This window comes from Eutrigla gurnardus (genome assembly GCF_963514095.1).
Source record: "Eutrigla gurnardus genome assembly, chromosome: 19".
Taxonomy (NCBI): Eukaryota; Metazoa; Chordata; class Actinopteri; order Perciformes; family Triglidae; genus Eutrigla; species Eutrigla gurnardus.
Window position 1 is genome coordinate 21,839,757 of NC_139930.1, and position 22,803 is coordinate 21,862,559.

The 22,803-nt window shown below is 43.4% G+C and overlaps 1 protein-coding gene and 1 long non-coding RNA gene across 5 annotated transcripts; both read left to right on the forward strand.

Annotated features, from left to right (window-relative positions):
- Positions 1-6,269: 6,269 nt before the first annotated feature.
- LOC311029475 lies at positions 6,270-7,283 on the forward strand. The gene is made up of 3 exons (XR_014598885.1): positions 6,270-6,535; positions 6,900-6,954; positions 7,163-7,283. It is a non-coding gene; the product is annotated as an uncharacterized lncRNA (long non-coding RNA).
- Positions 7,284-8,444: 1,161 nt separating this feature from the next.
- Positions 8,445-22,497, forward strand: sec31a (SEC31 homolog A, COPII coat complex component). Of its 4 annotated transcripts, XM_084035646.1 has the most exons (28): positions 8,445-8,631; positions 9,762-9,841; positions 10,094-10,217; positions 10,323-10,521; positions 10,623-10,718; positions 10,870-11,010; positions 11,132-11,274; positions 11,387-11,486; positions 12,165-12,326; positions 13,022-13,174; positions 13,255-13,485; positions 13,579-13,653; positions 13,747-13,788; positions 14,936-15,682; positions 15,807-15,945; positions 16,187-16,365; positions 16,460-16,586; positions 16,695-16,840; positions 17,100-17,273; positions 17,377-17,625; positions 18,635-18,739; positions 19,583-19,682; positions 19,967-20,293; positions 20,793-20,848; positions 20,961-21,227; positions 21,306-21,425; positions 21,508-21,579; positions 21,800-22,497. In XM_084035646.1, exons 2-28 carry the CDS (start codon positions 9,763-9,765, stop codon positions 21,977-21,979), a joined length of 4,533 nt encoding a protein of 1,510 aa, XP_083891772.1. In that variant the 5' UTR covers positions 8,445-8,631; position 9,762; the 3' UTR covers positions 21,980-22,497. The 4 variants fall into 4 exon arrangements, with proteins under 4 accessions (XP_083891772.1, XP_083891774.1, XP_083891773.1 ...); XM_084035648.1 differs by lacking the exon at positions 19,967-20,293; XM_084035647.1 differs by lacking the exon at positions 18,635-18,739.
- Positions 22,498-22,803: the final 306 nt, after the last annotated feature.

The window sequence follows — 22,803 nt, forward strand, 5'->3', positions numbered from 1 at the left end:
CAGACTCTTGGCTCCTGCGATCCTTTTGGAAAACCGCCGTGATTTGATTTGATTTTCATTTTTATTGCTGTCTGTCAGGCGTCCAGCCGTTGTTTTCAGATGCCAAAATTCCAAAGCTTTGAAAAAAGAGACTCTTGCAGTAATAAGCGGAGTATCAATCACCATGTTTGGCAAAAGAACTGTTTCTTCCTTCCTTCCCCCCCTTTCTCCTGGAATTAGGATTCAAGCCCGTGATTGAGGCATCTTCGTATCTCAGTGGGACGTGCAAAATGTGAAGGATGGAAGTGGAGTGAAGCCAAGCAGCTTTTTTTCTCAGGCAGGCAACAAAAATCACTTAAACATTTATGTTTTACCACTGAAATAATTTTTTTATTACATTATAAATTAATTAAATTAAAACTAAACCTTTATGTAGCTTTACATAACATCGGTGAAGCATCAATGCCTTTCCTTGAATAAGACCTTATCTACAACAACAAAATCCTGCAGTCTGCTGCATCACCTTTTGGTTTTCTAGTAATGCTCATTATAGTAATATCATCACATCAGAGATAAGGGGGAATGATATTCCCATAGAAACAAATGAATTGCTAATCACGATGACTGGTGCATTTAAATAGGAATAAAAGGAGGATTGTGTCTGAAAACAAAATATTCCAACTTTATGGGCAACAGTGTATGTTTGCAGCCTCACCATTGGAAACCTATCGATGTCGATCAATGTATTGGTTTCAGAAAGTTACAGAAATGATCAGACGTAGTTCTGATAGGTGGATGTGGGTTTGGTAACCCAACAACATGCACTTCATCTGAAGCATGAACCCTGTCGAGGTGTCGCTCAGGAAGCTGTTATACAAAGGAATGACGGCTTTAGTGTATCACAGTGAAATAAAATAAAATAAATGATTAAAAATAAAAGGTCTGTTGGTGAGTGAAACACCTTGAAAAATCAAACACAAAAAAATCAAAAAAGCCTCAAAATATTTCAAACATCAGTGTCACAAGCGAAGAGAGACAAAAGGCAAACAAGGGCAGCTGAAATCAGATCTGTACAAACGAGTGTGTGTGTGTGTGTGTGTGTGTGTGACCTCTGTGCCGTCTCAGCGGCGCCGTAGGACAAAAGCAGCTCATCAGCAAACACATCACAGTTTATTTACTCCCGCTAACCGGCTCAGATGAAGCTCCTTTCATATCCATTACCGTATTATTCGCCGGTAATATCTCTGCCAGGATTATGACTGTAATTATGACTGTCATTCAAGTCCGGGCTTTTAACATAATTGAGTCATAAGAAATTAGCATAAAGGCTAATTTGTTTGATTATGCATGAATTTGGGGGGGATTATTGGGCTAAGTGATGACGGCTGTGGTTGGCAGGTTAGAAGAAGAAAAAAAAAAGCTGTGGGCAAATTGTTTAAGGAGCTCGACAGAAGTGCAGCGATGCAGCCGCCGTTCCTAATGCGTCCGTCACGCTGCACATCGCCGGCGTCCTGCTGCAACCTCGTAACTCCAATCTTTGACTTTCATGGTTCTGGTCTCCGCTGAAGAATCCCACATCTCAAAAACAAGGTTTATCCTTAATTTGAAATCAATAGAAATACCTCTACACTGGTTGTAGGTGAGGTTCAAAACCCACTCTCAGGCCTTTAAAACGTTTAAAGGGACAGTTCACCCCAAACTAGGCATTGGGTGAAGGTAGGGTTCTATCACAGGGAGACATGTAGAGACAGACAGGTAACCAGTCTATCACAGGGAGACATGTAGAGACAGACAGGTAACCAGTCTATCACAGGGAGACATGTAGAGACAGACAGGTAACCAGTCTATCACAGGGCTGACATGTAGAGACAGACAGGTAACCAGTCTATCACAGGGAGACATGTAGAGACAGACAGGTTACCAGACAGACAGGTAACCATTCACATTCACACCTATGGGACATTTTAGTCATCACTTAACCTGCATGTCTTTGGACTGTGGGAGGAACCCGGAGAACCCAGAGAGAACCCACACTAACACGGGGAGAACATATTTTAGACATATTAGTGAAAAGCATGATTAGAAACATGCTGACCAGGATGTGAAATGTAAAAAAAAAGAAGAAAAAGCGTTTCCAGTAAAACATTTGAGAGACAGCAGTGATAAGACAGATAACAGGCTGGTTGTTATGAAGTAGCACTTTACCGGGAACATGTTGTCTGCTCTTGTAATAATGGATCACTCAACCATGACTTATATATGGAAACGTGTATTTTTTTTATTTTTTTTTCTTACGCCAGGATCAAAGTTCAGCTCCTGAAGAAAAAAGATGTAACCTATAATCCAGTTTGCTTTGTGTGGATGAAAGGCGGTTTGAAGAGGCTGCAGTGGTTTTGTAACATCTGATCAGATAAGTTACATCTACACATGAAAGGAAATCATATAGATTAGATTAGAGGGGATGAAGCATCCACCTTCTCTATAAAACAGCAGAAATGTGTGTTTGTGAGCGCCGGCGTTCACACAGAGGGCTTTTTAATATAATTAACATTCGGGCTGCAGGGCAACAAAGCAATGAAACATATTACAACATTACAGCAATATGAGGCTGGGAATGAGGAACGAGCTGCTGAGGTTTAGATGTAACACGATTTTTTTCTTCTTCTTTTTACCTCTAGGGAGAATTTCTAGTAGCTAGTTAGAGTTGTCGATGTTGAAGTGTGTCGGGAGTCGACCAAAAGACTTATTTTCTGATAAGCATCACACAGAGTGGTTTTTGTCTCTCTGAAATACATTTTTTGCAATAATAAAAAAAAAAACATCCATGACAAAAAACTGTTCCCTAAAGAATATGAAAAAGTTATATATTCATTTATTTTTTATGAAAAGCACCCAAACAATTGGTTTTCTTTTCCAGGTAGTCGTGTAGAAATGACATGAAATGCTGTTTCAATGAGTTCTGCTAGGTGGCTGATTTTCATGTTGTGGGCTCTTAGATCTGATAAAACCAAATAAATACATAAAAAATATGACAACATACAATAATGTTTAGTGTTTTTTATACTTTGGGGGCGGCTCTTTGTCGTTTCATGCAGAAATGGTTTTCCCACGTTGGTGAGAAAGACCTGACATCAACTAGAAGTAAAGTTCTTCTTCTTCTCCTTCTCCTTCTCCTTCTTCTTCTTCTCCTTCTTCTTCTTCTTCTCCTTCTCCTTCTCCTTCTTCTTCTTCTCCTTCTTCTTCTTCTTCTCCTTCTTCTTCTCCTTCTCCTTCTTCTCCTCCTTCTTCTTCTTCTTCTTAGATCTGTGTTGAAGCCGTTTCTCCCCCCGAGTCTCTGCTGCTTCTTCTCACTTGCTGCAGGAGGCTTCATGTCCTGCGACGCGCTGATACTCGGAGTCAGTGAAGCGCATGAATCCAATTTGCTGTGTGGGAGCATTAGAGTATTAGACTCCTGTGTTAATTTCTTCCTGAAATGACTTCCAGTCTGTTGTGTGTTCACCCTGGGACAGATAGAGGGAGAGAGAGGGGGGGGCATTAAAGAAACCCAGTGATAAAAAAGAGGAAGAAGTTAGATGAGCAAAAGAACTCAAACTGTTTACTTAAGAATAAGAGTAATCACTTATCAATACACATTATGACAAGAACAAATGCAAGGTTCTGTGTGTGTGTAGTGAAGTAACTGTACTTTATGCACATTTTTCAATTTGCACAATAAAAGAATGGGGATGGAAACACTGGAAAAAGTTGAAATGTTGCAAAAAGAAAAGTTTTGGGGCTTTTTTTTTTCTTCGCTTGGCTGATTTTGAAGAGTTACTGGATAAGCAAAATGCAACAGAGTAGGATTGAAACAGATCTAGTGGATGCATCATAATTGTCATGTGACTTAACCATCTGCTGGAGAGAGAAAAGAACAGTGTGGAGCCATGATGGATTTTCCAAAGTTTCTGCTAAATTTAAATGGAAATTTGACTTTTATTGTGTAAAGCAAATGTGCATGTTCGGCGAGATGGGGGAGGGATGGATTTTAAAGATTTAATCCTTACTTTGGAAACAGGAAAACTTTGTGCCAAAGCTCAACTTTATTTTTACATCTCGTTTTTATAATTACTGGTTCTTGGACACGATGATACTTCCGTGTTGTTGTGATCTCATTGGGTCTGGGCTTTCAGCCACGTCGCATGGCCTTCATCCGTGGATGGAGTTTTCTCAGTTTTAACCCCACATACAACCACCTGTCATCACATGACTCATTTCCAGGTTAAATGCCCCGTCGTGTGGTCTGAAGAAGCACACCAGAGGACCTCCTCAACAACCCGGTCCCTTGTATTTGTCTGACAATCGTCTGACCCTTCTCCCGCACCCTCGGGTGTTTTGTATTCTGGTTTTGCACTCGAGTCAACACGTCCTCTCGCGCGCTGTGAATTCTCCAGACAAAGACCGGCTCTATTTACACATGTGGCTCAATCAGACTTCACCTGTGCTGAAGAGACGGCCCGGTAAAATCCATTAAATGCCAGGTCCAACTGGGGCAGACATTTGCGCTCTCACACGGGCTCCCTGGGTAATGTAGTGCACGTGTGAAAGGGGCTCAGCTGTGTTTCCTTGCCTCATTTGTTTTTTTGACTTCCCATGTTTTCTTCGCACTGAGAATCTATTGGAAGAAAAGCTGCAGGACTTCTGACTAAAAGAAGAGAAAAAAGAGAAGGTCCACAGCACTTTAGTCTGAACTGTGTTTCTCAAGTGGAGCAAAGCGTGGCTGTAAGTCAGCAGTGGTTCGTGGTGCTTTACACTCACTCATCCGTCAGCCTTCAACTTAATGGACTGTATGTGAACCCAAGTGCTTGAAAATGTTAAAGTGGGAACAGCGGAGCTGTGTGAGGGGGAAACGTGGATGAGCTTCTAACAAAGTCCTCAGACCGCACGTGGATCGACTCTATTGACTTGGGAAACACTCAGTGTGAGTTAAAAACACTCAGGCTGACTGACGTGTCCTCGCCTCGGCCTCGTGTGTGAGTGGGTGAAGGGTGACGCAGGTTCGACCGCTTCCTGCAGATCCTGGCATCAGCAACAAAACAAAGAAATCCTGCTTTATTGCTGTTCATCTTTAGAGAGCACATTAAAAACCTGCAAATAATAAAAGTGTAAAGCAACTCATGATTGATGCCTCTTGGTGTGCATTGTGTATACATGGGTGTGGTTCCCGACGAAGATGCAAGGAAGATCAAGAAAGCTTTTTCTTTATTATGCTGTTCTGATTGTCTGGCAAGCAAATAATCTTTTCCAGTGTCTTTGTTTCCTCATTTGAATGTAACTTCCCTGCTCGCCATTATCATTTACTTTTACATTTTGTTTTAATCACAACCAGATGGTCTGATATCAGCAGTTACACTCAGGAAGTGATGTGATGCAGCAGCAGCTCCTAACCGCGAGGTGGAGCTGTTCATCAGGCTGAATGAAGCCGTGTCATGACGAAGCATTTCAGCGTGTAGTACCACTGTTACACCGCTGGGCGTCACCAAATACACAGACGAGATCCATTCATTCAACTTTTTTTTTCTCCATCATTCATTCAGCAAAACATTAAATGCTCGATGCTGCTCCGCCGAAATCATCCAGACCAGAGATTCTCTACAGGATAACGAGAGGCTTAAAGGAATAGGAATATATATGATGAAAAATATATTATAACCATGGAATTCTGAAATAATCAAGTATTTCAACAGTCATTTTGTGATTAAGAAATGCTATTAAGTATTTTATTATGTTCTATTTTATTAATTCCACTGCCCATCTCCGCCAGTAAAATTAATAATAATTTCCCTTTAAAATATCATCATAAATCATCATAATTATGAGATTATGAGGTAAATAAAAAGGAAATTATTTGATAAAAAGTCTAAATTATCAGATTAAAAATCATAATTATGAGATTTAAAAAAAAATCATGATTGTGAGATAAAAAAACGAAATTATACATAAAAAAGATAGTTTTTTAAGTCATAATTATGAGACAACAACTATGAGATAATGTAGGCAATAAATAATAATGAGAGAAATAATCTTTTTAAGTTATTAAGAAAAGCAAACACCATGATTTAACTCTGTCAGGGATCTTGAGTAAAGCGGCAGGGATATTATTCAAGAAGCTGGAATACCGGTACCTTAAAGAATTTAGTTGTTGTTTTTTTCCTGTCAAAATCTGCTGCTCCGCCCTCCTGTCCTGTTGGTGGCGCTAATGCATATTTTAAGTTGGTTTGCCGACCGCCGATAAACACCAAAGAAGACGAAGAAGGCTGTCTTGCGCAGAAGAAGATACGAATCGACGGCGTGCATGTGCTTAAGAAAAGGGACAAAGACGGGAACATTTGTATTTCGGTTTTAAGTGTTAAAACGTGCACTTTGTGCATATTTAATATGCATACAGTTTGTACGAGTAGCTCGCTATCTTGCATCTTGCGCTTCTTTTTTTGAGCGTGACTTTTAAACGAGGTTTCCTTCTGTAAAGTTAGCTGTAATTGTATCGTTGATTGTGCGGTGGTCCCTGTTCGGTGATTAGGTAAGTACATTTTAATTTAAATCCGTAATTATTGTGTTTTCGGTGACGAGGTGGTGTAGACGGCATGATTAGCCTGTTCCAGATTCACAGCTGCCAGAGCGCGTGGTCAGAAAAGGCGGCGTGTTCCAGAGTGAGTGCGTCACACCAAACTCCTATTAGAAATGTAGTAGTTTAGTGTGAACTGGCTTATTGACCGAAAAAACTACAAAAAAAACACGACCGCCAACCTTTTCTAAAGTTAAAACGTAAAGTCTTCAATTCGGCATACGTTATATATCCCTAATTGGTCGTTTTTAATATAATAACTGTACTTTTTCATCACCTTGATGGTTAACGTCTACATGTCTAAATCATGTTTCGACAGATCGACTGAAGAACGGGGGTTCCGGTGAAATGAGCAGTGTGGACCTGACATGCACGTATGTATACCAGTTCTGTTACAGCATGAAATGATGAGCCATCCCAATGATTATATCAATCACTACCCATCTGACCCATTCATATTATGTGTGGGGAAGATTATTCATGAGCTTTCAAATGAGGGTTTTGGCATTAATTGTCCATGTGAAGAGCTTTCTGCTGTTGTGTGAAAATGATTTTTATTTAATGTCTGCATTGTTCTTTCAGGGTCTACCTGCTGAAGTGCAAGCAACATCAGGTGATTTCTTGAGACGGCAAAAAAAACATTTGACTGGTTTGTCTTTTTAATAAAGTTATTCATAACAAAAATAAATACAAATTAAGTGAAGTTGATGTGTGTGTGTGTTTTCTTTGAGGGACTGAGACATTCATCACGAGCCATTAAGTTTTATTACAGGTGTCTTTGACTTGACAAGTGTGGTCTATATAATGTTGCATTTAATTTTTCTCCCTGAACATTATCACAATTTGGTGGCAGTGGTTGAAAGTAACTAATTACATTTACTCAAATACAGTACTCTGGTACAATATAGAGACACTTGTACTTTACTAGTATATACTCAATTATTGGGAATGTTGCAGTTTTATTTCATTTATCTTTAGTGTTACGGTGTCCTTCTCAGATAAGATTCTACATAAAAATGCATTGTTAAAGATTAAACCTGTGTCGCCTGATCTTTTTTGGCTTGTGGCCCACTCCAGAAAAGTGGTTGGTGTCAAGTAGCAGGTCCTAAAGCTTAAAAATAAACTGTTTATTATTATCATTTAACTTTAATCTCAGAAATACTTGGATATATCTGGTGAGTTATTATCCAAGCTAAATAATCTGCATAAATATATTTTTTATGACATACAATAAGCAGTCTGGGATGTAATGTAAAGTAATAGATTTAGAAATCTATAAATAGAAATGTAACTAGCATAGTTGGCATGCTGGGAGGGCTATAGTTGGCATGCTAGTGGTATAAATTAAAACTAGCTTAGTTCGCATGCTAGCAGGGCTAGTGGTATAAATGATTAAAACAAGCTTAGTTAGCATGCTAGCAAGGGTAGTTACAATCATTAGCATGAGTAGCAGTATGTGTAGTATGTTTATATACTGCTATTAAATATATCATATATAACTAATATATACAAGTGATGTGAAAGATCATTATATACATTCTATGGCGTAGACGATGTAAAAGTATAGCTAGCTGGGTTAGCATGCTAGCAGGGGTTGTACTGTGTCGATGATGCAAAACTAGCTAGCATAGTTAGCATGGAACAGGGTAGCAGTATAAAGTATAGGCTGTATCTAAAGACTGTGCTCTTAGTTGTGTTATTTTTTTTTTTATCATATATCAGTTTTTTGTGGTTGCTGTTTTTATGGTGTAGACTATATAAAGTATAGTTAGCATGCTAGCTGGGTGTAGCAGGGCGGACGTTCCCCCGGAAGCTGTCGTTCTTCTTCGTGGCAGCAGAAGACTGTTGCTTAGTGCCACGTTGATGGAGACCAGTGGGGACGTGGAGATCTGTCTTGAGTCCGTAGCCGGGACCCGGTAGCCTCCTCCTTCTTGTTTTTACAGCCGCTAATCCAAAAGCAGAACTGAAAGAAACCTGTACGGGTGGAGGAGTGTTTTGTCACTTATATTTTTTATGTGTGCGTTCATGTAAGAGGGAGCAAATACGAGAAGGTAAGCCGCTTTGGTGAAGTAATACGATCTGTGTGTGTGAGCGTCTAACTGTCCTCCCAGTGTTATATATTTTGCAGGCAGCTAGCAGGCTAGAAAACAACCCCTTGTAGCTGTAGGACATGCTGTACTATGTCTCGGTAAAGCATGTACACAAAGTGACAATACACTGCGGCTCAGTCTTATCTTCTTTCATTGTTTTTGTTCACTAGTCGGGCTCATTATTTGCATTGCTGTGTGACTTTTAAATACATCAGCTGTTAGCTTGCTGCTAGCTTGTACATGTACTTTTTTTTGTTTGTTTTCCTCGTGTTTGAATTACAAGAAGTACGCCGAATGGCTCCCCGCTGTCTTTGAGAGCGAGATGGTGCATTTGCAATGTCATTTCTGCAACACAGCTCTCACAATGCACCGCACACAAGTGATGATTAGTGTCAGTTAAAGCAGGCCTTTGTCTGTTACTGTGACTACTGGGTTTATTATAGTAACGTGGCTGAATTGCGAAAAGGCACCATACAGAAATGGGAAACACAAAGAGGTTTATAAATCTGTCACGTGCAGCTAACGACATTACCATATGCATTGACTCGTTTGTCACTTATGAACTGTAAAGGATATGCTCACTTGCAGTCAGTTTGCAGTTAATATCAATGAGGATGGGTTAAATAACCCATATATAATGCAATCTAATATGTGCATTAGTGCACCTCTTTAAAACATACATTATATAGTCAAGAATGGGGATTTATTGCAGCAACGTTGTATTAAACTACATTCCTTTTAGCTACTATGAATGTTATTAAACATATGTACATTGGAAGTCAGTCCCTGTAATTGATCCTGCTGTCTATATCGGCTGTTAAATTAGATGAGGGACGACATTTAGTCCTTTTTTCTGTGTTGACAAATTAAGCGGTTTCTTTCTAAATGCAGGCAGGGTAAACCTGGACATGTTGCCTGTCTATCACAGGGCTGTTTTAAGTTGGACTTGGAAAAAACATGAACCTATCCTTTTAACACACCCATAATGTCAGGGAAATTGTATGTTCTGTGAAGATTCCTGCAGAAGCCACGCTGAGAGAAAACAAAATAAAACATGTTCCTTCAACATTTGCACTTGATGCCTTTTTCAGGATGAAACTTAAAGAAATCAACCGCACAGCCATCCAGAGCTGGAGCCCTGCACAGCATCACCCCATCTACCTTGCAACAGGTAAGAACATGCATGCTTTGGCACAGACCTGCTGGTGCTGTCTGCTGTTTTGACAGGATATTGTATCATATTTTGGCCGTCTTTTCCTAAATCCCCATGACTTCTCCTTCTCATCTTTCCTTTACCTTGTGACGTCTTTCATCAAGGTCAAGAGAAAGTGGTCAGGGAAAGACGTTGGGTCGTAACATTTTGCCGTTTCGACCCATGCATTATGTGACGCAACATGCATTAAAGGTTCCTCTCTTTCTGCAGGAACATCAGCCCAGCAGCTGGATGCCTCCTTCAGCACCAATGCCTCGCTGGAGTTTTTCGAGCTGGACTTGAGTGAGCCGTCTCTGGACATGAAGTCATGCGGCAGCCTCTCCTCCTCTCACAGGTACTAAAAGCTGCTGACTACGCTCTTACTGTTCACCTTTTCTTTTCTCCCCTCCTTCAATGCAGCTGTTCATCACATCTCTTTTGCCTCTTTTCTCGCCCACAGATACCACAAACTGGTGTGGGGTCCCTATGGAATGGACAGCGACGGTCACCCATCTGGGGTCCTTATCGCGGGAGGCGAGAACGGCAACGTCATCCTGTACGACCCCGCAAAGATCATGGCCGGAGAGACGGACGTGATCATTGCTGAGAGTGACAAGCACACGGGGCCCGTTAGAGCCCTCGATGTCAACCCGTTCCAGGTGAGATCCATTTAACTCCAGCGTCAGTTAATTTATTATAATTCAGTTAAAAAAAGAAATGCAACGACTCATTTTTAAAAATGCTGTCCTCTCTGCTGCAGACAAACCTGGTTGCATCAGGTGGAAATGAGTCTGAAATCTATATTTGGGACATGAATAACTTTGGCTCTCCAATGACACCAGGACCTAAAACTCAGGTAAATACTTGTTTTTATCAAATTCATCCTTTCCACCATCAAAACCTGAAGTTCCTCTTCTTTTTACGCGTCATTTCACGAATGAATCTGTATCATCCCATACATGTGAATAATGTTATTAAATGTTAAAATATGTGAATTTGTCTTGAAGCCTCTGGAGGACATCGGCTGTGTGTCGTGGAACAGACAGGTCCAACACATCCTGGCCTCCGCCAGCCCGAGTGGCCGAGCCTCGGTGTGGGACCTCCGCAAGAATGATCTCATCATTAAAGTTAGCGACCACAGCAACAGAGTACGTCGTTTCTGCTGCACTCAGATGAAGAATAAAAAAATTCAATTCTCTCTCACATTACTTCAGTGCTGTCCACTCAACTGAAACTGTCTTCTTCTGTTTGCATGTCTCTGTTCTTTAGATGCATTGCTCCGGGCTGGCTTGGAACCCAGAAGTGGCCACTCAGCTGGTCTTGTCCTCAGAGGACGACCGGATGCCGGTCATCCAGATGTGGGACTTACGTTTTGCTACCTCTCCTTTCAAGATTTTAGAGAACCACACACGGTAAAGATTGATCCTAATTGGCGTCAAAGCAGCTTAAAGCTTTCCTTTGCAGCCCCAAAAGTCTGACTCTGTGGCTTTTTTAAGCTTGAACTGTATTGTTCTTTATGAACAGCGGGGTCCTGGCCATCGCCTGGAGCTTGGCCGATCCCGAGCTCCTCCTGAGTTGTGGGAAGGACAACAGGATTCTGTGCTGGAATCCAAATACAGCAGAGGTACAAGTTTACTATGAATGCAATTTACCTGCATGTTAATAACACAACCAAAGCAGATAACACTGATGAAGACTTCCTGATTAGAGATATGTGTTAAACAGGCATCAAACTTCCACTTTTACCTGATCTTTTATCGGAACCGTTTAGCATTTTTGTGTCATTTATCATGTTGAGGCTCCTCCAACTCCGCTTGTTACTGTCAATGCAATGGCAGTTCTTCTATTAATCAATAACATGTAGGAAAGATATTTCAATCTGCTCTGTCCAAAGTCTCTTCCACCACCGTTATGTTTCTCACACACACTCAGCGCTAGCTTGGCAATTAAGTGGTAACGAACGAGCTAAACGTATCTAAAAGCTTGGTGAATTCTTATAAACCTGCTGGCTGAGACACAGCCAGTCCCTCCTGTCTCTAGCTGGTGTTACTGATGTCTCCGTTCTCAGGAATATTTTCTATTTGTCAGATTCGTTTTCAGTAAGATGTTATATAGAGATATATATTTTCAAATGCAAACATTTAGTGGTGAAAAAGAACCAATAAAAGTACAATAAAGAATGGAACCGCTAAGAAGCATCAATAAGAGCAGTGGTATGGAGGAAATCTTAACGCTGCCCATCTCTATCTCTGGCGTTTCACTGTTGTCCCTCTGAGTTAAGTACGTCTGCCTGGATCCTCAGGTGCTGTACGAGTTGCCCACCAGCAGCCAGTGGTGCTTTGACATCCAGTGGTGTCCCAGGAACCCCGCGGTGCTGTCGGCCGCGAGCTTCGACGGACACATCGACATCTATTCCATCATGGGAGGCACCAACCAGGCGCAGAGCCAAAGACACGCCGACCAGGTGAGACGCTCCCGTCGTATTCAAGAAGAGCTCGTCTGGATGCGTTCAGTAATCAATACTTTGAGGAGATGACAGGCCAGTAAAATAAACAAGAGTTCCTGCAAATTCAAGGGCGCAGCATTGTTTTGACAGCATTATTTTTAGGTAAAATATAATCAACAGATCCCTTGTTTTGTCTTTTCATGTCATGTTTGCACTGCGTTGCGTGGATGGAAGTCTACTGCTTTTGATCATCTTTTTTGCGAATATCTGAGTAGTTTTATAATCCAACACGATCACAGTGTGATCTACTGACGGAGCTGGAAGGAAAACTGACTGCCTTCTGCAGCAGCGTGACAAACATCCACCGCTATTTACACAACGATGCTAATATATATAATTAAACCCGCACAGCTCTGGAATCAGCTGGTCACCATTCTGTTATAAGAGCCATGTGGTGACTGCTCTGAATGTGTTTGTGTTTGTGTTTTATTATGTATTTATAAGCATATGATATAAAAGAATCAATATAATTTCATCTCATACAGAGTGAAACTCATTTGGTTTGTTACTATAACACACAGTTGAGTTATTATTCTTATTTTTATTATTATTTTGATGTAACAAGCTGATTATTCATGTTATAAGTCCGTGATAAAGTCCTATATGGTCCCATCCCTATTAGTGTCTAACGAGCCTCTCTGTGTCTGTTACAGATTAGCAACTCTTTTAGGAACATGGATCCGTTTGGGACGGGGCAAACTTTGCCCCCGCTGCAGCTGCCTCAGACTCCTGCCCCACCAGTGACCGTCAACCCCCTGAAGAAGCCGCCCAAGTGGATCCGCAGACCCGTCGGAGCCTCGTTTGCTGTGAGTCCTCTTCCTTTTCTGTCCCGCGACACCGAGCTTCCTTGCTTTGGCGTCTGACAAACATTCTGGTTCACGTCTAGTTTGGTGGGAAGCTGGTATCTTTGGAGAACATCAAGGCGAACCCGCAGCAGCCTCAGCTGCCCACTTCACACGTCGTACATATCAGCCAGGTTGTTACGGAAACGGCCTTTCTGCAGCGCTCCGACCAGCTGCAGGCCACTCTGAGCGCAGGCAGCTTCGTGGAGTTCTGCCAGGAAAAGATCCACGCAGCCGAAAACGAGTTTGAAAAGACCCTTTGGTCTTTTCTCAAGGTATGAAAGAATCTATTTATTGAAAATCATCTTAGACGTATAAACAGGTCAGTAAGTGCCGTTCTGTAAATTGTCTATTTTTCACGTTTTCAGGCTAATTTTGAAAGCGATGTTCGCAGCAAGTACCTGGAGCTTCTGGGCTACAACAAAGAGGAGCTGGCCTTAAAGGTGAGGCGTCTTTATCTTCCTGTATGACACTCATATCCATGCATCAAGTGTCTTTCAGTGCATCTTCTGACACGTGTCCTTTTTTGTTGTCAGATTTCAGCAGCACTGGAGGAGAAGCCTGCTGACCCTCCTCAGGTAAGCTTGTTTTTCTCATAATGCATTTTAAAGGAATATTTCAACATTTTGATTCAGCTTAGCTTAGCATTAGGACTAGAACCAAGGGGGAATGTCTAGCCTGGCTTCGGGCAGAGCCAGAGTATCTGTTATTTGTCTTTCATAATGAAGATTTATTTTGAAAACCGGTCACTATTCACCTCACAAAGAGGAAATGTGTAACAGGAATGTAGTTAGTAGAAATGCTTTCGTGGCGCCGGTTGCTGCTCTGCTCATTAGTTCCTGCTTACTGTACCGTTCACATTCTTTCCCTGACAATCAAACAAAACCGACGATTATTGGCAGTAATTAGTGCTGCAGTTCTTGGCTGTAGTCTCTGTTTTACATTTGGCAATAAGAACAGTAAGTATTCATAAAGATGAAGCCTTTACTAAAAATACCACTTCCCTTTTTTCAAAACTACCTACAGGAGTCTTTGCACAGACTTTTGATTTTACAATCGCAAAATATTTAAAACAGCTTTTTCTGCTTATTGCCGTTTTTTTCACAGATTTTTTTACTGATACCCTCTTTCAACTAACTCAAAATATCTATATACCGGTATTGTGCAGCCCTACTGTGCTACTCGGTGTGAAAGTGCACACATTTGACTCTTTTCACTGGATGTGGGTGGTCTTTTTGAACATCTCTCGCTCTCTGAACTCAAACAAGCCACATTTACAAAGTAAAATCCAAACCTGGTGCTCCTGAGTTTTAGTTCTTCTCCAAAACTCTCCAAGCTGAAAACTCTATTTGTTTGTATTCAAAGACCAAATAGCTGAGCTGCCATTACTTCTAAAATCCAAAAAGTCTGACCTGTTGTTGGTGCACGAATCCCTCATTTGAAAATAATATTTTAAACTTTATTTTAGCTTCTGTATCACATATCAAACTTGCTCTTCCAAGAATGAATTACCTGTGGGCGTGAGCAGAGAATAGAGTGTGGTTACCAATTTGCAGCCCACATTTTCTCCAGCACTGTTTTATTTGTGGCATTCGGGAGTATCTTATTATTATTTATAGTCACCAAATGTGCCTCCCTATGCACTTATACTCAAATATCTTGGTATAACTCTGTTCATTTAAGCATTTCAATCACATTGAATCCATCTCTTCCCTCAATATTCAGTTGGAGGTGCCCGCTCCAGCCAACCCGCAGCCTTTACCAGACCTCAGCCTCGTACCGCCTGTTGATAATCCTGAAGCTGCGTTCGACGCCATCGCTGCAGCGGTTTTACCGCCTGTTGGTAATCCCGAAGCTGCGTTCGACGCCATCGCTGCAGCAGTTTTACCGCCTGTTGGTAATCCTGCAGAGGCGTTCGACGAGATCGCAGCAGCAGTTTTACCGCCTGTTGATGATCCTGAAGAGGCATTTGACGCCATCGCTGCAGCAGTTTTACCACCTGTTGATGATCCTGAAGAGGCGTTCGATGAGATCGCTGCAGCGGTTTTACCGCCTGTTGATAACCCAGAAGAGGTGTTCGATACGATCGCTGCAGCAGTCGTACCGCTTTCTGACACTCCAGAGGCGGAGTTTGATGCGATCGCTGCAGCAGTCGTACCGCTTGCTGACACTCCCGAGGCGGCGTTCGACGCGATCGCTGCAGCAGTCGTACCGCTTGCTGACACTCCAGAGGCGGAGTTTGACGCGATCGCTGCAGCAGTCGCACCGCCTTCTGACACTCCCGATGATGCGTTCGACATGATCGCTGCTGCAAACCTCCAGCCGACGGCCACGATGGAACCAGACTCCACTCCTGAACCTGAGACTGAAGATCCAGCAGGAGACCCTCCTACCAGCGAACCAGAAGAAAATGTAGACCAGGTTCTCCCAGAGCAGGAAGCTGAGGAAGAGGAGATCCCCTTGGATGCTGAGGTACACCTTCATCACAGTTTCATAGCTGCTGTCTTCTGAATTCCTGTTTCATCTGTTAAAGGCTGTGTATATCTACTATAAACTGTCCATATATATATTGATATGATGTCCTTCCCCTATTTAGGAGATGGTAGTACCAGTGGTGGAGGAGCCCAGTCCTCCTCAGATCTCACCTCCAGTCGAGGAGCCCACCGAGGATCCAGCTCCGGCTCCGGCTCCAACTCCAGCCCAAACGGATGGAGTCAGTCTCAGCGTCAGTCAAGGTAACAACTCCTTTCAAACATTTCATGACACAAACCTTCGGCCAGAATCAGAAATGCCTCCGATAAAGCCTAAAATGCAGGATCAGATATCTGCAAATATTTCCCCCCTGATCTTGCTGCGTTGTGAACGACAAATCAGTGTTGGAATCGTCAAAAGGAGAGCTAGTTAAGGTTAGCCGTTAGCCGTTAGCAGCAGGTTAAAAAGAGTCCGTGGTTGAGAGTTTGTTTGCTTTCCTGCCAGATGTGGACGGGCTCATCACACAGGCCCTGCTGACCGGAGACTTCGAGGGAGCTGTGGAGCTCTGTCTCCATGACAACCGAATGGCAGACAGCATTATCCTGGCCATCGCCGGAGGAGCCGATCTCTTAGAGAAAACCCAGAAGACGTATTTTACGAAAACACACAGCAAGATAACCAAGGTAACGACGGAGGAGATTTTTTTTTTTATTCCAGAGGGTTTTATGAGGTGAGAGTTTATATTAGTTGCTGATGAGATTTCATGTTTTCCTGCAGCTGATCAGTGCGGTGGTGATGAAAGACTGGCATGACATCCTGAAGACGTGTGACCTGCAGAACTGGAAGGAGGCTCTGGCTGCCGTCATGACCTACGCTGAGCCCGAGGAGTTCTCCACCCTCTGTGGTTAGTCCAGGGATACGTGCACCTTGTTGCAGCTGACATGCAGAGTAAACGTTGGTGTCTCTCAGCTGTGAATTCGTGCCCTCTAACTGAACTTGTCCTGCTTGTTAGACCTCCTCGGGGGCAGACTGGAGGCAGCAGAGGTCGCCCAACTTCAAGCTCAGGCCTGTCTGTGTTACATCTGTGCTGGAAACGTGGAGAAACTTGTGTCTTGCTGGACTAGAGCACAAGGCGGACACTGTCCGCTTTCTCTCCAGGTGCGTCTCCATGTTTACATCTGCTATAAATGTGGACACTAGGGGGCAGCATCTGGCGAATCGAAGTTAAATTTTTACTTCCTTTTTAGCTCTGTTGACAACTTAATTCCTAAAACTTTATACAGTGATAATGTCATTGCTGTGTTTTACATTGTTTCTGCTGCCCCCCCAAAAAAAGGAAAAAAGTAGTGGTCAGATTTGATGTTTTAGCTTATTCTCACACGAACAAAGGAAATAAAGTCTGTTTCCACCCCCCCAGGACCTGGTGGAGAAGGTGGTGGTGCTGCGGCGTGCGGTGGAGCAGACCAAACGCTCCGGCCCCGCTGCGATTGGTGTCCTGCTGGCTGAGAAGATGAGCCAGTATGCCAACCTGCTGGCCTCTCAAGGAAGTCTGACCACCGCCATCGCCTACCTGCCTGACAACACCGACCAGGTAATGCAACACACCTGGACTCTGTTACCACGTTGTGTGTGTTAACACCCCACAAGTAATATCTTGACCCTCTTAATTCACCTTTCTGGTTTTGACCGTGCAGGTTGCCGTACGGCAGCTTCGTGACCGTCTCAGTCGGGCTCTGGGGCAACAAGCGGCGGCTGCTCCTGCCGCTCCAGTTCAAACCCAGAGAGTTCCGTCTCAGCTACCGGCCCAGACCCAGACCCAGCATCTCTTCACCCCTATCCAGCCCGCCATGGTGCCTCAGCCCCCTGCAGCAGCAGCAGCAGCTCCAGTGCCCATGGCTACACCTGCAGCCTCCACCCCAGCACAGCCGCAGTACTACCAGCCCGTATGTTCCACTCAGCTTCATATTTTTACTGTTCGTTAGACATCAGGACTTACACGGACTGCTGCAGGTCAAATGACTAGGGATGGGTTTGATTCCATGTTAATGTTAAGCCCTGACTCTTAACAAATCTCTCATAAATACATCTTATCTCCTGTTTATTAGCAAAGAGCAATGGAAGACACACAAGCTGCAGCTTCTCATCTTTCTCATCTCTCGACCGTTTCTGGTCACGACGAAAAAACATCAGGTGTTCAGATTACGTCAGCTAATTAACGGCTAACAGGAAACGTTAATCTGCTCTCTGCAGCTGGTGTCTGTATTCAGACAAAGATGGTTTGTGAGTGGAAAGATGCATCACTCCGTAACACTGCAGCACGACCGCGAGTGACCTGTGTGAGACTGTGAGACATTTGAATCGGATACGGTTCGTAGTCGTGAGAGAAATCCCACAAACACGGTCGCTTATGACGCCTAAAAGTGATCCTCGCCGCCTTCCTTGTCCTTCCTCCGTCTCTGTGATCTCCAAAGTCCTGCACTCCAGCTTAATTGAACATTTCAGATATTGCTGTTAGGTTGAGAACGTTCATCCGGCCGCCACTAAAAACTGTAGCGTCGTCGCGTTCCTGTCTTTTCAGGCAACGAAATGTGATCAGACGTGTTCGAGACATTTTAACCTTTAGTTACGCACATGTTGACACTTGATAAGAGTCGATTCAGAATGATTTTGGAAAAAATGCTCTGAATCCCCATCCCTGTCGCACCCTGACCAGCCACCCGGTGAAGTGCTCATTGCGGTTGTAACCATTTCATTGATTAGATTTCCATTCTAGCCAGGGTTTGAATCACATGCTTGTTCCTAAATTAATTAATTATGGGCTTTTTTGTGTGTCTGTAATTTGAACCCTGGCTCTGGTCCAATGCGTTGTCGTGTCGTTTGGTGCCCCCCCCCCCCCTCCTCCCTGTATTGCGGCCATCATTGGTATGTGCCGTGTGTCTCCGTGTGCTTCAGGTGAGGGCTGCCTCCACTGTCACCTCCTGGAGTAACCAGACTCCCACAGCCCTCCCCAATATCCCTCCTCCTCCTCTTCAAGTAGGCAGACCCTCAGAGCAGCAGGTACACCGCCCGCCCACCCGGCCTCCACACACACACCTCCGACCATGTTCACACCTCACACACAGACTACCTAAATGATTGCAAATGAGTGTTTTCATTGATTTGATTGCTGCGTCACAAATTGTATTTAGCTGCTGTGGGTTGTGTGTGGTTACTGTTTCCTGCCTCTCCCCGTAGCTACACTTCCTGTTGATACTGTTTTCTGTGTCTCTTGCCATGCATTTCCCCAGGCTCTCTTCTCATTTCTCAGTCTTCGCCTCCTCTCCTAGTTTTCTCCCTCCTGAGATGCGAGTGGAGGAGGCGAGGAAGAGACACGAGGAGAGAGAGTCGTCATTTTAAAACGACTTCAATTATGTCGGTTTTAAATGTCACGGGTGATGAAAAAAGACTGCTCTCTCCTTGAGATGCATTTTAGTAATTAAGACTTCCTTCAAGAGTGTGAGACTGATTTCCAGGTCGAGGAGGAGATGAGGAGGCGCAAAATAGAGAAATGAGTTCATCCGTTTCTCTTGTTGCACTCCTCACACCACTCCTGACATGCATGCTCTTGAACTGCAGACATCACATTCATTGTATTTAAAAAATAAGTATTAGAGTAAAAGTACTTGTTGAGCAGGTTATATTATCATAGATATTATTGCAATATTATTACTGATACTTGTGTAATGTGGCAGCTGCTGGAGCAAATTTGAACTACTTTATATACAGTTGGGTATTTTTTATATACAGTATAGTATTTTTAAGTTCATCATGTGTTTTATTTGTACAATTTTGGATTATTAATTTATTGGTAATGCATTTTATACGGAATCTGGTTTAAACTGTGTGTCTGTGTGTGTGTAGGCAGAGCCTTTAAACCCCATGTATGGGATGCCACCCTCCTCAGCTGCTCCTCCTCCCGTCTCCTCCACTCCTGGATACATGTACTCCCATCAATACCAGCGTAAGTGTTTCATATCTTCTACCATCTCATGCCGACGAGCGTTTTAAAGCATGTCTCTGTCGTATCTGATCTCTTCCACGCTGTTAACTAACGAGAACCGATAACCTTTCAGTGTGTTTGTCTCTCTGCCTGTTGAGTCTTTTGTAACATAGAAGCCAAACACAAAGGCATGCACTCTACTGTAACTGTATATCACCACGCGGTCTGTGCTGGTGCATGATACGGTACGTATAAAGGTTTATTTCTCCACTAACAGCATGTGTTGTATCCTGTGTGACTCCCAGCCTACCCCCAGGTCAACCAGTACCCACCTGGAGCTGGGGGGGCGCCTCTCTATCAGCCTCTTCAGTACTCCTCCTCTGCTGCAGCTCCTCCTCCTGCAGAGCCTCCCGGTTTTCTCTCTCATTACACGCAGCCAGCACCTCCGGTCTATCCCGGACAACCTCCCATCAACCAGTGCCTGTCCTCCTCTCCTCCCTCCCGCCCTCCTTTCTTTCCGACATCCTCCTCCTCCTTTTCCGCTCCTCCGTCCTCCGGAGCGTCTTTCCAGCATGGCGGGCCAGGATCGCCTGTGTCGTACATGCCTCTTCCTCCACCGAGCGGAGTCTCAGGTACACAGCCTGGCTTTGAGAAGCTGCCCGACTTGGTTTTAACTTGAGATACAAGAGAAAAATTAATTAGTTAGATAGATAGATAGATAGATAGATAGATAGATAGATAGATAGATAGATAGATAGATAGATAGATAGATAGATAGACTCAATTAAATCTTATCAGCAGTACTTTAGTCAGGAGTATGCCAATTGAATAATTATAGAATAAGTATTTAATTACAATAAAATAATTAATTGATCACTTAACACAAATAATTGAATAAATGAATCACTTTAATTTGCAATAAATGATATATCTAAAAGACGGGATGCAAAGGTGAGTTCTCCAGAAAGTAACTGCATCCGACTCAGAAATAGTGTTCAACACATACAATCAAAGTGTTGGCCTATTCTATCATTTTTCTAACTTTTGACACATTTCAAAACATAAAAACAGACTTTAAGCTGTCAAGCGTGCAAATGAATGAATGTTGAAGATTTTATGAATTTTCTTTAGGACCACAGAATGGCTGGAATGACCCTCCTGCTCTGACCAGAGCATTAAAGAAGAAGGTCAGTCTGCTTACTGGAGTACTGCAGTCTGTCAGTCAGACGCCACATCCTATATCATTTAATATTTATTTATATATATATATATGGAAATGAAATGCGTGTCCTTTTCCAGCCGGGTCCAATGAACTACACCCCTCCTGCCCCCATCACCGCTCCCATCATGACTCCGCTGGGTGCTGACCCTCAGGCCCAGCCGGTGCCCTCTGGAGCCCCTCAGGCTGGGAGCCAGGGGCCACACGGTGCCCAGGTCCCCTACTCAGGCATGCACCAGCAGCAGCAGCAGCACCAGCAGCAGCTCTCCCCTCCAGCCATGAACCCGGCAATGCCCAAGACCAGTATGGAGGGAGCACCAGGAGCCCCTACCGGAGACGTTATACAGGTACACAGCTTGGAAACGACTTATTGACTTCACACGTGAGACCTCTTATAATGTTTTTACGCCGTTTAATCCTTTCAGCCTCTGCAGTCCATCCCCGCTGAGAAGATCATGAAGAAGCCCATCCCCGATGAGCATGTGGTCCTGAAGACCACCTTTGAGGGGCTCATCCAGAAGTGCTTGGCTCTAGCGACCGACCCCGTGAGTCCGTCTGACAGACTTGATGTAATCTCTACTTAACGACGTGAATCATTAGATGTGTGATTGTTTGGTCTTTTCACAGCAAACTAAGAGGAAGCTCGATGACGCCAACAAACGTCTGGAAGCGCTCTACGACAAACTCCGAGAGCAGACGGTGAGTTTCCCCGCTTGGCTTGTTTTCTTCAACCAAAAACTTGATTAATCCGTCGAGTGTCGGCAAGTTTAAGAGGGTTTGGTGAATCAGTCTTGGAAGACGTCACAGAATAAAGAGGTTCTGGATAAGAATAGCAGATCATAGATCATCATTGCAGCCTTCTGAATAACATTTACAAAGGTTGATTTTCACCAACACTTCCTGCTGTGTTTCCCTCCAGCTCTCTCCCGCCATCATAGGAGGACTTCATAACATTGCCAGGAGCATAGAGTCCCGATCCTACGCGGAGGGCCTCAACATCCACACACACATAGTCAGTAACAGCAACTTCAGCGAGACGTCGGCGTTCATGCCCGTACTCAAGGTGGTGCTGACACAAGCCAACAAACTCGGGGTGTGATCAGACAGGAAGTCCTCGACCGGCGGGCGGTGGCGAGCGAGCGGTCGGGTTCCACCTTTTCGGCTCGCAGAGCAAATGGCGAAGAATTCCGAGATGTATGAAAATCCTGTTAAGTTCTTTTGTGCCATTCATGTTTTCTGACACAAACACAAACACAAGCCATGCGATGAGTCGCACTCGGTGGTGAAAGTAACTCCTGAGCCCGGCGCACAAAAAAAACAACCCACGCACGTAATGAATAAAGGGCTCGACACTCGTTCAGTTCAAGTACCGCCTCACCTCCTACCAACATGCTTACGCCATCTTTTAAACCAAACTTGTAGTCATATGAACATAAAGCATTAAATCTCCAAATTAGCAAACGACAAGGAAGGCACAGCTTCAGCATGTTGGATATGGAGGTAATTATGAATAAATATGGGATTTATAGGCCAACTAATAGGAAAAGCAACAGGAGATTCAGGAATTTTAAGGGCATTTCTCTGTACTTGTGTTGAGACGATCAAAATGAATAGAAGCTCATTGTCAGCAGACTTGTGATCACACAAACAACAATCCCTTCAGAAATATTTGCTTGTTCATCTTTATAGTCTTGCGCACTACAATAATGCTCAGATACCTTTTTATCATCCATAAAATGTATTGATTTTTCCTTCTTTTTTTTTTTAAAGTAATGCTTTTATTTTTCATAGGAAGGCATCAATGCCTGCAGGTATTTTGCCACAGAGCTGCAGTTGATTCAGTTTGGAGAAGTTGGAAGACAGAATGTGGTCATTTCAAAACGTGGCATTAGATGTTAAAGCGTTAAAAGGAGGTAAAACTCA